Source organism: Leuciscus leuciscus (genome assembly GCF_965113295.1).
Source record: "Leuciscus leuciscus genome assembly, chromosome: 9".
In the NCBI taxonomy this organism is placed as follows: domain Eukaryota; kingdom Metazoa; phylum Chordata; class Actinopteri; order Cypriniformes; family Leuciscidae; genus Leuciscus; species Leuciscus leuciscus.
The window spans coordinates 36,064,464-36,082,337 of record NC_138733.1 but is presented as its reverse complement, the minus strand read 5'-3'; the positions used below and the strand labels follow the sequence as shown (position 1 = coordinate 36,082,337).

The following is a 17,874-nucleotide window of genomic DNA, read 5'->3' as shown; positions in this document are numbered from 1 at the left end:
CGAAAGTGATCAACATTGCTTAATTTTGCTATGGTAAAGTACCATGGTACTGCCATCTGATACCATCACTGCACCATAGTATAACCACACGGGCAGAGGATGGAAGGTCAGAGATTTGGTTCACTTCACATCGGTCACTTTGTACAGTTTTAACAGGTGTATGTCTCTGTTCCCTCAGACCCCACTGCCCGCCGCACAGCTAAAGCAGGTCCCGCCACACGCAGTCGCTACGCCAGCCAGTGGACCCTGAACCGACCACATCCCCCCGTCTCCTCACACACTCTCACTACCGACTGGAGGCTGCCCACACCCCGTGCCACGGGCTCAGTGGACAAAGAGAGCGACAGCTACAGTGTCAGTCCCTCTCAGGACACAGGTAACAGATATCAGCTTCTGTTTACTCGTGTAACTTTTAAATCTCAAAACTTCCTCCCCGGTCCAAAAACAATATGGTTTTGTCCCAAAATCTCTGATTTCCTGAAGTAATACAGATTATTATTATTATCCGTATTTACGTCAACGCCTATTCTGCCACTTGGCCTGCCCAGTCATAGTGAAGTAATAATGATAAAGTTGGACAGATACTATTCATTCTGAATACCAGAAAATCATATTATTTTTAAAGAGTTAATTCAACCTCAAAAATGGAAATTTACACAACCTCACTTTGTTCCAAACGGATAAGATTACATTCATCTTTGGAAGACAAATGAAGATATTTGTAATATCCTCTCATCACTTTTGTCCATCCATTAGAATTTTTCAGACTTTAAAAATGTTCAAGCTTCAAAAAGTTCATAAAGACCTTGTAAAGGTAATGTGTTCGTCATATAAAGCGACAGTGTCTCTACAGATGACTTGTATTAAACTGCTCGATTCATGTGGATTACTTTTTTTCATGAAAGGTTTGGTTGCTTTGGTTCTCAACTGGTGGACAAAAATGGTGAGAGAATACTAAAAATATCCTAATTTGTGTTCTGAAGATGAACAAAAGTTGTATGAGTTTGGAACGACATGAGGGTGAAAAAGTTTAGCAGTTTCTGTGTCTCCTTCGGATGAGACGTAAAACCGAGGTCCTGACTCTCTGTGGTCATTAAAAATCCCATGGCATTTCTCGTAAAGAGTAGGGGTGTAACCCCGGTGTCCTGGCCACATTCCACCCATTGGCCCTTACCAATCATGGCCTCCTAATAATCCCCTTACATTGAATTGGCTCTATCACTCTCCCTCCTCTCTCCACCTATAGCTGGTGTGTGGTGAGCGCACTGGCGCCGTTGTACTGTGGCTGCCGTCGCATCATCCAAGTGGATGCTGTACACTGGTGGTGGTTGAGGAGAGATCCCCTGATTTGATTGTAAAGCACTTTGGGTGTACAGTAGTACATATGAAAGCGCTATATAAATGCCTCATTCATTCATTCATTCATTCATTCAATGTTGGAGACAAGTGACTGTTTTTTGTTTTTGTTTTTTTTAATAAAATTCCTGCACCATCTATACTGGACTTGTCAGCAAACTCACAACCTTTATTTAAATTGTGTTGCTAAATTCACAGGCAAAGCATTAGCCAATCATGTCATTTCCATAGAATAATTGCAAAAAGCTGGCAGGAAAATGTTCGAACAGTCAGAAAGAAGGTGGTTATGAAAAACAGTTTTGGTGCAAGAAATCTCGACTGACATTATCAGTGGAATATATTACCAGACCTCAAGGTAAAAAAAAAAATATGATAAGATATGATACGCATATTACTAATGCGCCCTTTAAATAACAAAAATAATATTGCGCCATTGACTTAAGACCAGGTTTCAGTTGGTCAATGGCTCAGTCTATTTCAGTTGCCTCAAAATAGCAACGCGTCAACAATGCTCCTGAACACACCTCGTTTTCAGACCAGCAGCCCATGGGTGAACAAATGGGCGTGAATGCATTTGCTATTTAAACAACGTGGCGCAGGACGTTAAAATGATAACTGCGTCGGACTGAAACTAGCAAAAAACACTTGTGTCGTGCCTGGCGCTGCATTGCGCCGGGTGTATGAGTGCCCATGTTACCCATGTGGTAAAAAGCTTTGTGAGATATAACGATATAATGTGTATTCTCTCTCACAGACCGAGCTCGCAGCAGTATGGTGTCTACAGAAAGCGCCTCCTCCACATACGAGGAACTAGCCCGTGCCTACGAACACGCCAAGATGGAGGAACAGCTGCGACACGCTAAGTTCACGATCACAGAATGCTTCATCTCAGACACATCCTCCGAACAGATGACGGCCGGAACCAATGACTACACAGACAGCCTGACGTCCAGCACGCCGTCAGAGTCAGGCATCTGCAGATTCACAGCCTCCCCGCCTAAACCACAGGACGCCAGCCGGGTCATGAATATGGCCGTGCCCAAAGCACACAGACCCGGTAAGGCTGCAAACATGTTGAAGCGTCAACTGCCTACGCTCGATTTGTGCTTTCAGAAAACCAATTTACTGTATTCTCACTTGATTTTAAAACTGGGAATGCAAGTCATTTCCTCTATTTTTAGGGTGGAGTTTAATTATCATAGTCTCTACTTTTATTAAATATCCCATATCCCAAGCAAAACACTGTTTATGTCCTTTTACTTTAATAACTGGACATATTTCTGGGACTCAAATTTATCCATCAGGATTTGATTGGATTGTAAAAAGTGAGTGTTACATACCAGAATGGAGCAAGGTCGTTGAAGAATTGGGTTACTGAAATGTTAATGACACTGATCAAAAGTGAGAGTTATGGCCAGATTTAATAACATCAAAAAACTTCTGTCAGGATTTACTAAAGACACGCAGTGAAACATTTGCGATGTAAAGCCGTGGACACAGTTCTTTTTCCGGCTGACCTTATTGCATATGCATTTGTTGGAGTTACCTAGCCTGGATGCCAGCCGAACTTAGCCCCGCCCACAACATTTGAGGTCGGGAAGTTCGGTCTGGGCTTGATCTGTTATGGAGCAACTATGCTCGAACCAGAGCTGTTCGGACCAATCAAATTGTCAGGGCGGGCCTTATACGATGATGGACAGATGATCAACTGTAACGTAATCATCCACGTCTTCAAAGATCGCTTGGGTTGAATTTGTTTACAACAAAGATGACTGCCGCTGGAGAATTGAGATGTGTAGAATCCCCCATCAAGTATTTAAATGAATCATGCAAGGTGATGTATTAAGGTTTGCGCTAGTCAATTTAATGGTATTTGCGCCATTATTTAACGCCCCAAAAAAGCATGTCTTAAACCAGACGCTATTTGCGCTGCTCTTGCTATATTGCGTTAGTCATTATGGAAATAATCCGGCTGCATCTGTGTTTTTTAATTTGCGTCTGTAGATCACACAATGTGTAATAATATTACACAATATTATTGTTTTCACTTTATTTTTGATCAAATAGATGCAGGCTTGGTGAGCACAAGAGACTTCTTCCAAAAATATTAAACAAAAATTTTATCTATTTACACCAAGTGCAACTAGCCTGCCTTTTTACTCTAACTCTGGCCACCATCGTTTGATTTAGCCAGATGAAATTATGAAAGAAATCCTGCTGATAACAGGATCAGTGGCATGGAGAGTAAGGCGGGTGGCATTTACTTTTGACGACTGACCCGAGTTCGAATCTGCAATTTTCCCACCACGTATTCGCTCAGGGAGACATTTGTTTTAAATAAAAATTCAAAAAATATTCGAAAAGTGGAAATAAAGTGCCTAACATGTATTCGATAGTGGGAATAAAGTGTTTAGTGGGTAGTGTTAGAGGAGGGCTTTAGGGACAGCATCCATTTATGATTTTAATAAACATAATAATTTACAGTTGAAAATAGTATCTGCCACTATTTGCATACAGTACATTCCATCAAACAACTATTTACACTTAGTGCAAAGAAAATACTATTTCTGCTTAGTGTAAATATTGCTAAATGCTATTAACACTAAGTGTAAATAGTGATAGATCCTATTTACACAGTGTACATAACATTACTATTTGCACTTAGTGTAAAGAAAATACTTTTAGTTGCTATCTACACTGTGCAAATAGCCGCTGCTTTTAAAATATCGAAATTATTCCTTATATTATTCGTATTATAACTTTTGACTAGTAGTATATGCGTGCGAATGTGTTTTTCCACGTGTTCCTCAGTTTACCTGTTCACCAGTCAGCTGTCACTCTTGCAGTGTGCTATCAATTCCTGTGTTGATTGGTACAGGCTCGAAGGCTGTTGTCCAAACACACTGCCATGTTCTTTTCGCATCAATGGGCTTAACGTGGTCTGCGTCTGGGGCCACCCAGGGCTGATTTCATGCCCCAGACGGTTCTTGGGTTACTGATTAGCGTTTAGTGTTACCTTCTCATTGTGAATGTATCTGCACTATTCCCCCAGACAGGAAGACTTTGGTTAGTGAGAGCACCTGGCATTGTTCCTTAAGGCCAAGTAGGGGCGATCTGCATCCTGTGCTGTAGAGGTATCGTCTGTCTTTACAAAACAGCAGTTTATTATCACAATGGAGACATTGGATGTGATATAAACTTCAATCACTGGCCTTATTGGAACAAGTTTTATATAATACTGCACTCCGTCATTTTTTTAACGCTCTTTTGTGTGAGATGTGTCTGATCCGTACAGGATTCACAGTTGGATTAAAAATGTTACTAGTTGTTTAGACAACTAGATGAGGAGGAGATCAATAAAGTATATCCTATTCTATCCTATCAGTCACCTCTGATAACAGATCACTCTAAATTGTAATGTAGACATGAATTTTTTATGTAAAGCTGCATGGAAACAATATGTATTGTGAAAAAGCACTGTACAAATCAATGTGAATTGAAACATTTTATTGAACTGAATCTTATCCTAATCCTACCCTACCCTACCCTACCCTACCCTAAACCTATTTTATCCAATACAAAGACTATTTTATCCAATCCAAAAACTATCCTGTCTTGTCCTGTACTTTCCTGTTTTATGGTGTCAACAGACCTTGAATGCAGAATTTTATTTCGAATTTAGAACATTAATTTAAAAACTAGTTCCTCCATCCATTTTTGTTCTCATTTATCACATTGTTGAAAGCAAACCTGATCTTATTCTATCCCAGACCTGTCCTATCCTGTCCTGTCCTAACCTATCCTATCCTAAACCTAACCTATCATACTCGACTCCACTCTGCTCAACTGGAATCTACTCTACTCTACTTGACACGACACGACTCTACCCAATCCTGCCCTGTCCTGTCCTATCCTATCCTATCCTATCCTATCCTATCCTATCCTATCCTATCCTATCCTATCCTATCCTATCCTATCCTAAACCTAACCTATCATACTCGACTCCACTCTGCTCAACTGGAATCTACTCTACTCTACTCGACTCGACACGATTCTACCCAATCCTGCCCTGTCCTGTCCTGTCCTATCCTATCCTATCCTATCCTATCCTATCCTATCCTATCCTAACCTATCATACTCGACTCTGCTCTACTCTACTTTACTCTACTCGAGTCGAGTTGACTCGACACAACTCTCCCCTATCCTATCCTAAACCTAACCTATCATTCTCGACTCTACTCTGCTCTGCTCTGCTCTGCTCGACTCGACTCGACTCTGCTCTGCTCTGCTCTACTCTACTTTACTTTACTCTACTTTACTCGAGTCGACTTGACTCGTCACGACTCTACCCTATCCTAAACCTAACCTGTCATTCTCCACTCTACTCTGCTCTACTCTACTCTACTCTACTCTACTCTACTCTACTCTACTCTGCTCTGCTCTGTTCTCTGCTCTGCTCTGCTCTGCTCTGCTCTACTCTACTTTACTCTACTCGAGTCGACTCGACTTGACTCGTCACGACTCTACCCTATCCTAAACCTAACCTGTCATTCTCCACTCTACTCTGCTCTACTCTGCTCTGCTCTGCTCTCTGCTCGACTCGGCTCGGCTCTGCTCTGCTCTGCTCTCTGCTCGACTCGACTCGACTCGGCTCGGCTCTGCTCTACTCTACTCTACTCTACTCTACTCGACTTGACTCGACACGACACTACCCTATCCTAAACCTAACCTATCATTCTCGACTCTACTCTACTCTGCTTGACTTGACTCGACACGGCTCTATCCTATCCTATACTATCCTAAACTTAACCAATCATACTCGACTCTACTATATCCTATCCTATCCTATACCCTAAACCTAACCTATCCTAGTTTATGCGATCCTACCCTAAAACAACTTTATCCTGTCCTGTCCAGTTCTGTTCTGTCCTAACCTTTCCTACTCTAAACATAACCTATTTTACCACAACATATCTACCTAAAACAAACCTTCCCTATCCTATTGTAAATCTACCCTATCCTGTCCTGTCAAGTCCAACCCTCAACTTAACCTATAGGTGCACTATAAATAATGTTTAATGACGTTTTGTACACACGTCAACAGAAAACAACATTGACTAAAGGGTAACCTTACCTATCCTGTTATGCCCTGTCCTATGCTGTTGATTTAGCTTGAACCAGGCAGATTGATTTGAACCCAGAACATTCCTTTAAAGACTATTCTCTCCATCCACCACCCCAACCCCCCCCCCCCCCCCCCCCCCTTATTTATCACATTGTGCAAAGCAAATCTGATCTTTGAGCAGTGCTCACACTTACATGACCCTGTCTGTCTCGTAGGAGGTGAGCTGGTCCATCTTCCCCCTTACCTACGTATGGACTTCCTTTTGAACCGGGGAGCGGCCCCTTCAGGTCGGGAGGCCACAGGACAGACTTGTATGGACCCACAGAAGAGCCGATTGGCGAAGCGGCCAGCATTGCTGGCCCCCACACCCTCCGAGACCCCCTCGTCAGCCCTCTCTTCCTCCGGGCCCCCCAGCAGAGAGGCGGTACAGCAGTGGCAGCCGGGAACTGCCTCTACACTGCCACAGCGCGAGCCGGGCGACCTGGCCCAGGCTGCCAAACTCAGCAGCTCCCAGGAGTCGCTGCTAGACTCCAGAGGACACCTGAAACAAAGCAACAACCCCTACGCAAAGTCCTACACACTTGTATAACACAGGACTACAGCTACGGACCACGTTGCACTGTCACGCACACACACAAAATGTGAGGACCCACTGCAAAGACGAGCGCTTTTCTGATTCAGAGATGAGTCCTGTACATACATTCTGAATTCCTAAAGAAGTGGATAGTTTTCTTTGCATCTGACTTTCTTTCTGTCTTTCTCACTCTCTCTCTCTCTCTCTGCTTTTTTTTTACACTTTCTTTTTGTCTCCTTCTTATCTTGCCCTCTTTTCTGACTAAGTTGGATTTTTTACGTAATCATTCATTTATTTTAAATACCACCGTTATGAAGATTGCCAAAATTATTTATTTAAATTGACAGAGGAACTACTTTTGAATTTATATCAAGGATAATTCTATAGTCATTATTATTATTATATAAAAATAGAGAAAAATTATCAAAAAATGGTTTAAAAAGGCGGGGTGTGGTCAGCTCTGCGGGAAGACGTTGCTTTCTTTATCCATGACTCTACTGTTTTGATGAAACGACGAGGTGTGATCGGCAATTTCGTAGCTGTTTATCGCGCCTGTGTATCTGACGATCGCAGAAGACATGGAGGAAGGACAACTAGTCCAACTTGGAGGTTGGACACACGTCCACAGTTTCCAGTCGTCTCAGAATGTTGTGCTTTCTAAGGACTGCATGGGGACCTGAAAATAAAAAAAAATAATTCCAAGAGATTTTTTTGTCACACTAAGGGAATATATAATGTTGTAATATATGTTATGACATTATATGTTATAATATATGTTATAATATACATATAAATATAAATATATATAAATATATACATACACATGAAGAAATCACTTTTATTTGTGGATAATACAGGGAGAAAAAAAAAAGATTTGGTAAATAAAGTCCTTAGTCATGTTTGCACACATCTGGTTTGATTAGAAAATTGAAACTGTTGGGTTCTCTTGTCTTTTTTTCCTCTTTTGGAGCTTTTTGTGACTGCGTAACGGTAGTTTCATCTGACGAGCTGCAGAGCATGTGTGACACAAAGAGAGAACCGTGGAAGAAACCTAAACGTCTATATGCAGTTTTCTCCAGCAGCTCCTTGAATGAATGGTATCTGATTCACCTGTTTGTAGATGGTGTGGCCTGTTTTGTGTAAGACACGCAACAAAGAGAAGATATTTTAATTGAGCAATATGACACTGGATTTACTAATAATTTCGTAATTCTTGGACATCTTGGAGTACTAACAGATATGAATGTATTCAGTAATGCATAATGAAAAATAAACCCGAAGATGATTGACAATAAAGAGACAAACTAATGACACAATCTCTAAACTATAATTGAAAAACCTGTCTAATGGTGAGAATAGTAAACAGACAGAATAATTAAAAAAACGGGACTCTGATATCTAATGCTCTATTTCATGATTCGTTTTTGCCATTCATGTCTTCAGTTGTCAAGCCTGCCTTTCGAATGTCAGAGTAGACATCAGTTTAAATACGCTTGCCTTAAACACAAAGACCAAAATAGTAAATCTTTGTCAAAACTTGTCAAAATGACTGCAATGAGAATCAAAATTATATATACTGTATATATATATATATATATATATATATATATATATATATACTGTATATATATATATATATATATATATATATATATTCAGAATTAGCTTACGTCAGGAAAATTCATAAATATTCACAAAAATCAGGTGAAAATGTTGTGCCCGGGTTACAGACTACCATCCATGATCATAACCAACAGATGGCACTGTGATGTCTTTTGAGATGTTTATGAACGAAGCTCTGACTGCTGCCTGTAGGAGGAGCTCTTCTGTTTGTGTGGATTTCTCTACAGTCAGCTGAAAACCCATGCAGCCAACCAACATATTCATTTACTCACATTAAACCAAATCAGATTTTTTCCTTTTTTTAAATTCCAAAAACATGTGATATTTGTTTGTTTTTTTCTTCCAATAAATAAAGGCAAATGCCTCCTGAAAAAAGCAATAGATCATGGTTGCTCAGACATACAACATGAGTCAAACTTACAACTAAAATGTGCAAACATTTTTAATAATACATAGTATCTGCCATATAACTCAAGGCATCAGCACTCAAGGTTTTTACTAGTTCCTTTTTATCTGGAAGCTTCCAACTCAACTCCAAGAACTACAATAAAAAATAAAAAAAAATTCCCAAGTTCTTTCTTTCAGTTAAGGTTGACAAAAATTATCACATACAAAAATAGTGCATACTAATAGTGTGGTAATGTGTATCAATAGTGTGACTTGAGAAATCTATCATTCAAAATGTCCATATTTTGGATATTACACATTAATTAAATGCAGTAACATTTTGAATTCCCAGAGTTTATATCCCATAGTAGAACCCTCTTAAAATGATCACACACAAAAAAAAAATTAGAATAATAATTTCATACAACTTCTGTGGCGGAGTTTCCATATTATGGTTAAAAGAAACTAAAGCATGAGTATCTAGAGTATCTGATATATAAAAAATATAAACTATAACCAAAGGCTGTGTTATCTTGAACTCATAGCTGATGAAATATGGATGAAGACATTCACGATGAAGGCTGATGTTGTTATTACCTGATTTTTAAATGTTTTCATGGATATCTGACAATGGGGACATAAAAAAAAACGTATAAAGAGATATTTAAAAAAAAAATTAACATAGTGGAAATCTCTCTAAAAAAAAACACTATCATAAAAAGTTTGGAATTACTATGAAATGTTTATGTTTTTGTAAGATATTGATACCTTTATTCAGCAAGGATGCATTACATTGTTGAAAAATCACAGTAAAGACATGTATAATGTTACAAATGACTATTTCTATTTCAAATAAATGTTATTCTTCAAACGTTCTGTTCATCAAAGAATCATCTACGTGCAGTAATGACAGCTGTAGACCTCATGCATTCTCGAGTCTTCACTCAGAGGCGTCTGTTTATCTGATGGACTTATTCTCTTGCTGTTGTGCACCTGGGCCGTCCACTTCTCTCTCTCTCTCTGCTGGTTAGATCCAGTTTGCTTTCTTCCTTCAAGACAAAAGCGCATGGAATAGCCTTCATCTCTCTCAGATGAGTTTCTTAGATAAGAAATTTCACTCAATTAGAATTTTAACCAGTAATAATAATAATGAACATTATTATTAATCATATACAAGATATATAACGTTTTGTCTTAGGAATTTGTGGGAAGTTTAGAGGGAGTTATTACAGTTTTGAAGATTTTCTCATGGTATCCCTCCCTTTTTCAAATACTCAGGACAGTTTATTATTATTTCATGTCATGATTATCTTTAGAACAAATTCAATTTTGTCATTTGCCAATGTATCATATAGGCCAAATGTACTTGTTTTGCTAAGCAGAAAGCTCAAAGAAAGTCACTTTACTAGCTTCTGATAGCGTCATATCCGTCAGTACTGGATCACATGACTTGTGTGAGCATTTGACTTGTCATTAATAACCAAATTGAAGGTAATGTGTTTCGTTTCAGCCAGCAGATAGGATGCTAAGAGTCCGATTTCCTGTTTTTTTTTTTTTTTTAAATACAGTATTTATCTAAAAAAAAATCTCTTATTTAATTATTTTCATTTAAGGTTGTTCAAACCACTTAAATAGCTCTTTGAACAATATGCGTAGGCGCTGTTCCAGACAGCAGTCCAGATCCGGGCCACCTCTGGTACATGTGGATTCAACGCGTAGCAGATGTGGGCCGCATCTGGGCCGACACTACTGTACGTTGCTGTCTGGGGTACGTACCATGAGAAACATTTTCCCTGTAAATATTTCAGAAGTTATTACTTGTGTCCCATATTTCCGTTTGCTGAAACCAATAATTTGTGAATTAATCATTCATTCTATTGTTTTTATTTCAATGAATGTGAGTTGGTCGAGTGGATTTGCAAAATGGTCTGAATCGATCCGTATTCATTCGGACCACTCTCTCACTGAATCAAGCGGTATCTCAGTCAGACAAACAGACAGTATAGTTTACTGACACTATACTTTAGAACACAGAGAACAAACATTGCTGGATGAAGTGGATATTCATCTGCAAACAACTGAAACATAAGGCTACTTTTTGAGAGGTAACGTGATAATTCAGCTGCTGTGCCAAGTGAATAAGCAGCTGCTCACACAGTGCTTTATCCTACATATATTTGATATACCCCTTTCTTCAATCAGTGGTATGTTCCCTGGGTTCTGCACTCTTCAGGCTACAGGAAGCACTCTGAGGAGAGATTGTTTAATATTGACAATTGTTGTAACACTTCCATTGTATGCTTGCAGAAGGCACAAAAAAGGCATTGTCAGTGTTCTTATTGGGGGTTTATCCTATGGTGTTATGAGTAGTCTGCTACAGATTGGTGCCATGACCCGGATTCAGAGATCAGCGACTAAAGATCACTGGGGACCCATTTGTGAGGCCACATCCTGTTATCCTAAAAGAGATGATGGTGATGAAGTTGAAAAATACATTATCAGAACTTGTAATGAAAATGTCAGTGCATTGTGACTTTCAGAAAGTGATCTGTCACTTCAGGGTTTGCTACTTCTGAATGTAAAGTCAACAATAAGGAAAATATGGACAGTCATAGTACTGTGACAGGTATAGTGAATACCCCACAAACATCATCTGGGAATATTGCAGGGATAGGACACTAACCTAGTATGTAAAGCATAGGGCCAGGGTTTAGGGCATAGGGCCATAGAGCATAGGGCCAGGGTTTCTACACTGTCCCTATTAGCAATATCCAGACCAGCTGATGGTGAAGGTCGATGAGACGGAGCTGCCCTCAGCCAAGGTCAGCTTGAGGATTTAAACTCTAGTAGATCTGGTCAAACAATTAGGTTTTGAAATAGGGGTCCAAGACTTGACAGAGCAGTCATCAGTGTTAGTATTCTGGGTTATTACGTGCAGAGGTTTTTTGGTCCCATAATTAAAACCTCTGTTTTTTCAGAATTAAGTAGTGGGCAATTACTAGTCATCCAATTGTTTAAATCAACATATCAACTCACATAAATCAACATATATGTACTATGCATTCTGTTAATTTTGTGAATTGGTATGTTTTGTCAGTTCGTGAAGAAAAATAGTGTCAGGAACATAACAGTAAAACTAACGCCATGCTTCCTAATGATATATTGGTAACACTTGTAAGGTTTCATTAGTTAACATTAGTTAACATTAGTTAACTACATTAATGAACATGAAGTATTAATCAACTGCATTTCTACAGCATTTAGTAATCTCTGTTAATGTTAATTTCAACATTTACTAATACATTTTTAAAATCAAATTTTGTATTTGTTAACATTAATGTACTGTGATGTAACATGAACAAACATTAAACAGCTGTATTTTTATTAACTAACATTAACACAGATTAACAAATACAGTAACAAATGTACTGTTCATGGTTAGTTTATGTTAGTTAATACATGAACTAATGCTAACATAAGAAACCTTATTGTAAAGTGTTACCGATATCTCCCAAGGGTAGCATGTACAAGGTGAAAAGAAATGGACTTAGTACTGAGCCTTGCGGTACTCCATACTGAACTTGTGATCGATATGACATCTCTTCATTTATGGCTACAAATTGGTACCGGTCAGATAAGAACGATTTGAACCATGCCAATGCAATTCTACTAATGCCAACATGATTTTCGAGTCTATTCAAAATCATTTTGTGGTCGATAGTATCAAATGCAGCACTAAGATCCAGTAAAACTAACAGACAGATGCAATCACAATCTTATTTTTTTTATTTTTTTTATAAGAGTTGTAATAGCCATCTTAAAGGTTTTGGTATGTATCCTAATGACAGTGATGAATTAATAATATTTGAAGGGCCATGAATTGAGAAATCAAATTTTCCTTGAGCTTCCTTGTTAGTCAGCTTTTATTGTAACCAAGCCCAGAGAACGACCCATTGTGTTATGATACGGGATTAATGAACTAAAAATAACATTACCTTCCAATGGATCCTAATGCTAGGAATGTGGTTATTATTTTCAACAATGTGAATGTCTCAGAGGAGCATTATTAGGGGCCAAGCACCGAAGGTGCGGGCACCTATTGTAATTGTTCCCGTTCTTATTATTATTCTTCTTCTTCTTCCGCTCTTGGAGTCTATGGCAGCCCATAGAACCGATTGCGGGAAAGTTGTTTTGGTTTGACATTCTGATAGAGGACATTCCCAACATTAAATACACCAATTTTGGTGTTTCTAAGTCATTCCCTCTAGCGCCACCACCTGTCCAAAATTTCACTTTTGTTTTGCTAATAACTTTTGAACCGTAAGGCCAATCAACAAACTTCTTTTTTCCTCTGATTCCTGAGCTCATGCCGATTCGATTGCACCCTATGACGTAATTTTCCGTCATAAAAACATGGCCGCCATTTTGAATTATTCTCAAAACCTACTTTTTCGAACTCGTCCTAGACAGGTTGTCCGATTTGCACGAAAATTGAACCAGATGATCTTCAGGCAGTGCTGACCAAAAGTTATTAAAATCTAGTTGATTTGTCAAACCGTTTTCAATAAACGCTCGAACAAATTTTACGTAGCGCTTGCGAAAACAGTCGTAAGGCTGTATCTTCGCAACGCTTTATCGTATTCAGACCAAACTTGGTACATGTCATCACAAGCATGACCTGAGGCTACATGCTGCGTTTCGGCGCAGCGCCACCTACTGGTCCAGAGATATGAAAAATGGCTATTTTTGCTTATAACTTCTGAACAGTTTGTCCAAAAATCATAAAATTGGTCTTGTTAGATTCAGGGCAAAATGCCGAGTCGACTGATATCCAATTTTACCATATCGGCCATTTTGACTGTCGGCCATTTTGAATTTTGTGCTAAAATGCTGTATTTTAAGAACGCATGAACGGATTGTTACGAAACTTGGTATGGGTCATCAGCACGATGTCCTGAAGGAGCCTGAGAAGTTTCGAAACAGCGCCACCTAGTGGTTAATCTTTTTATTCAAATGCTTATAACTTTGGGTGTGGTCGACTTATTTTCACGAGACTCATCTAATTAGACTCCTGAATCCTTGCCGAGTCCTACGATACCAAACATGCTAGGTTTCGCCATACGGTTTGTGTAGCGTTGTGATTTAGCGCTTAAAAAACATTTGGCTATATCTTCGAAACCGCTAGTCTGATCGAGACGAAACCACCGTCAGAAGTTTGGAAACATAGGTCGATAGCTATACGCCAATGCCCAAATGCGAAAATATTGATAGTAAGGGGTAGTAAAATCCAATCAAAGTCATGTGTCAGTCATTTTTTACGTGTTTTTTCATATAAATGTCTATAACTCCGAAGCGAATTGAGATATTTTCACCAAAATTGACACACATATGTATGGGCTCACTCTGAGGACACATAAAAAAAATGGTGTGACTGAGCCTCTTGGTGGCGCTATAATAGAACAAAACATGAAATTCCCATTGACTTCAATACAGTTTTGTGAAATAAAATGCTATACTAAACAAATGCATTGGTGTTATTTAATGAAACTCAGAAAGTGCCTTCAGCACCATTTCCTGAAAGTACCCAACATATTTCAAGACAGCGCCACCTAGTGGTCAAAAGTTATAACAAAACTTCTAAAAATGCTATTAACTTTTGAATAAATCTGCCTATTGAAATGCCACTGGTATTAATAGATTGCTTGGGTCAAGCCGAGATCATAGAAACCAAGTTTTCCTTATTTGGCCTAATTTCCTGTCCGCCATCTTGATTTTCATTCAAAACATACATTTTCGAACTCCTCCTACACCGTTTGTCCGATTTTCACCAAAATCGAATCGTATCATCTCCAGACCGTGCCGACTAAAACTTATCGATTTCGTCTCGATTGACGAAACCGTTTTCGTATAGCGCAGCAGCAAAGTTGAGGCGTGATGCTAATTGCACTATTCAGGCTTTATCTCTGCAATGCCTTGACATATTGACACCAAACTTTGTATGTGTCATTGTCACTTCACTCTGACCACATCACATCAGTTTTGTAACTGCGCCACCTATTGGTAGAAAGTGATAATGCATTACATCATATTTTTATTTACTGTTTCTATGAATTTTCAGGCATTTTGCCTAAAATCCTCTTTAATGTCTTTAATTGCTCATTGTTGCAGTTGGTCTGACACTTTCAGCAATGTTGGCATGTGTTGTCATCTGATTGTGCTTGGCCCCGCTAAATGCTGCTTGCAGCTTTAATTTTATTTGTTTTCGGTACATTTCACTGTGGATTCTTTGGTAAATCAGTCGCCATTTCGTCGCAGGCTTTGCAAACAGACTTTAACGCTATGGACTCGACAAAGTCCCTCGACGGACCCTAACAAAGTCCCTTTTATCTTCAGTTTTTATCAATGAATCTCTTATTTACATTGTATTTGCACTGTTAGTTATGATAAAATAATTCGTTAGTGTGCCGAAATCAAATTGCAATGACGAGATCGCTGCATTCATGTGCTCAGCATGTCTGTGATCGGCACATGCTCACCAACTGCAACCTTTAATGCCATGATCTAAATATAATGCTGTAATCAGCACTTATCACAATTAGTTAACCTTGAGAGCTGTAATAGTAAAAACGTGCTAGAGGTTTTCGAGAGAATTCTTCATGTAAAAGTAGCTATTCCATATGCAAAGATGTTGGCCAATCACAGCAGTGGACGTTTACACTGAAGTCTCACACAGACACGCCCCTTCAAACACAGCGTTCAAATCAGAGGGCTAAAATCTTGGAAGGGAAAATGCCTTTTATTTCTAAATTATGACCATTTTTGATGTAAAAATCATACTAACATTATAAGTGCACCCCAGGAAACATTTTAAACCAATAAAATAATGCAGTTCATGACCCCTTTAAGAAGAGGATCTATGACTTTCTCTTTCAGTAGATTAGTCGTTATAGGGTCTAACTTACTGTACATGATGTTGATTTTGATCATTTAACAAGTCTAGACAAATTCTCCTCTCCTACAGCAAAGAATGAATGGAATTTGTCCTCAGGGGGTCTATAGCATGCCGTCTGACGTGATACTGTAGAAGACGGTTGCATAGTTTTCATTTTCTCTCTAATAGTATCAATCTTTCTAAGTAAAGAAATTCATAAAGTCATGACTACTGTGCTGTTTGAAAACGTCTGAAGTAGTAGCTTTATTTCTTGTAGCTTAGTCCTGTATTGATGACTGAGACTACAGGAATTAATGATTTTGCGGGTAGTGCTTCTATGGAAGTAGGGTGTCTACTCAGTGTCTGAGTCAAAAACTGAAAGCACAAAACCCTTTGCACCTTTTATTACGGAGGGTTTTGTTTCTTTGATCAATTCTGAAGATAAAGTCCCAGTTAAGATTTTGAGAGATACCGGGGCTTCGGAATCCTTTATTCTTGAATCGGTCCTGCCTTTTTCTGATGCATCAAGTGAAGGGGGGAATGTTTTAATCAGGGGAATTGGATTACAAACTCTTTCTGTTCCTTTGCACAGAATAGACCTGACTTCGGAGTTGGTCTGTGGAGAAGTAGCCCCCGGAGTGCATCCATCATTGCCCGTGGATGGTGTCATGAAAATACTTGGGAATAATTTAGTTGGAGGTAGGGCATGGCGAGATGCTATCCCACCCCCTGTGGTAGTGTCCACTCCATTGATTGAAAAATCTGATGCACCAAAGCAAATATTCCCTGAGGTATTTATAGCGTGTGCTGTAACTCGTTCGAAGAGTCGGGAGACATCTTGTGAGGAAAAAGAAGTGTCAAAGTGTGTTGTGCCTGGTTTGTCTACTCTTTTTCCTATTTCTCATAGGGAGTTGGTGACTGCACAACAGAATGATCCTGCGGTACAGCAATTGTTTGAGGATGTTATTCCATCCCAGGAGGTAAGAAGTGCTGTCAGTGGATATTTTATCCAAGATGGAAATATATTCCCTATAAGAAAGGTTTGATGGAGGAATCTATAATTCAACTAGTAGTGCTAAAGCAATTTCGAGAGGTGGTAATGCGAATTGCACATGGTGAAGTTGCAGGTCATTTAGGAGTAAATAAAAAGTATAACCGAGTTTTGCGACAGTTCTATTGGCCATGCTTGAAAAAGGATATTTCAGCCTTCATTAAAACGTACCATATATGTCAGTTAACAGGGAAACCGGTGCCTCTGTGTCCTATAGCTGTTACAAGCAAGCCCTTTGTGCATCTAATAATTGACTGCGTGGGCCCATTATACGTCTAAATCAGGTAATGTATATTTGCTGACTGTGATGTGTCAGGCAACTCGATATACCCTTTAGCTTATCCTATCAGATGAATTACCACCAAAGCAGTTGTGAAAGCTTTAACCTAATTCCTCTCTATTTTTGGGATACCCAAGATTATTCGGAGCGATAAAGGGACTAATTTCACCCTGACGTATGTTTGCTGATATGTTGAGAGTGCTTAAGGTTAAGTACAATCAATCAAGCGCATATCACGCTCAAAGCCAAGGTGTGCTTGAATGGTTTCATCAAACATTGAAAGCGTTATTACGTGCTTGCTGTGTGGAGTTGAACCGTGACTGGGAGGAAGGTTTACCCTGGTTATTACTTGCAGCTAGAGAGTTACAACAAGAGAGTTTGAGTTTTAGCCCGAATTATCTTGTTTTTGGTCACAGTCTACGTGGTCCTCTTTCTGTTTTGCGGGAGGGATTGGGTGAAGAGGATCCTCCTCAAAATTTGTTAGAATATGTAAATGGTTTCTGTAGACGTTTATTTTTAGCTGGAATAAGTGCTCAGAAAAATCTTA

The 17,874-nt window shown here is 39.1% G+C and overlaps 1 protein-coding gene across 2 annotated transcripts in view; it reads left to right on the top strand.

Moving 5' to 3' along the window:
• Window positions 1-8,616, top strand: part of dscamb (Down syndrome cell adhesion molecule b) — a 167,933-nt gene extending 159,317 nt beyond the window's left edge. For both annotated transcript variants that reach the window (XM_082180611.1, XM_082180610.1), the window contains exons 31-33: window positions 179-376; window positions 2,111-2,413; window positions 6,697-8,616. In XM_082180611.1, coding sequence (XP_082036737.1) covers window positions 179-376; window positions 2,111-2,413; window positions 6,697-7,070 — 875 coding nt within the window. In that variant the 3' untranslated portion in view covers window positions 7,071-8,616. The remainder of the gene's footprint in view (window positions 1-178; window positions 377-2,110; window positions 2,414-6,696) is intronic.
• Window positions 8,617-17,874: the final 9,258 nt, after the last annotated feature.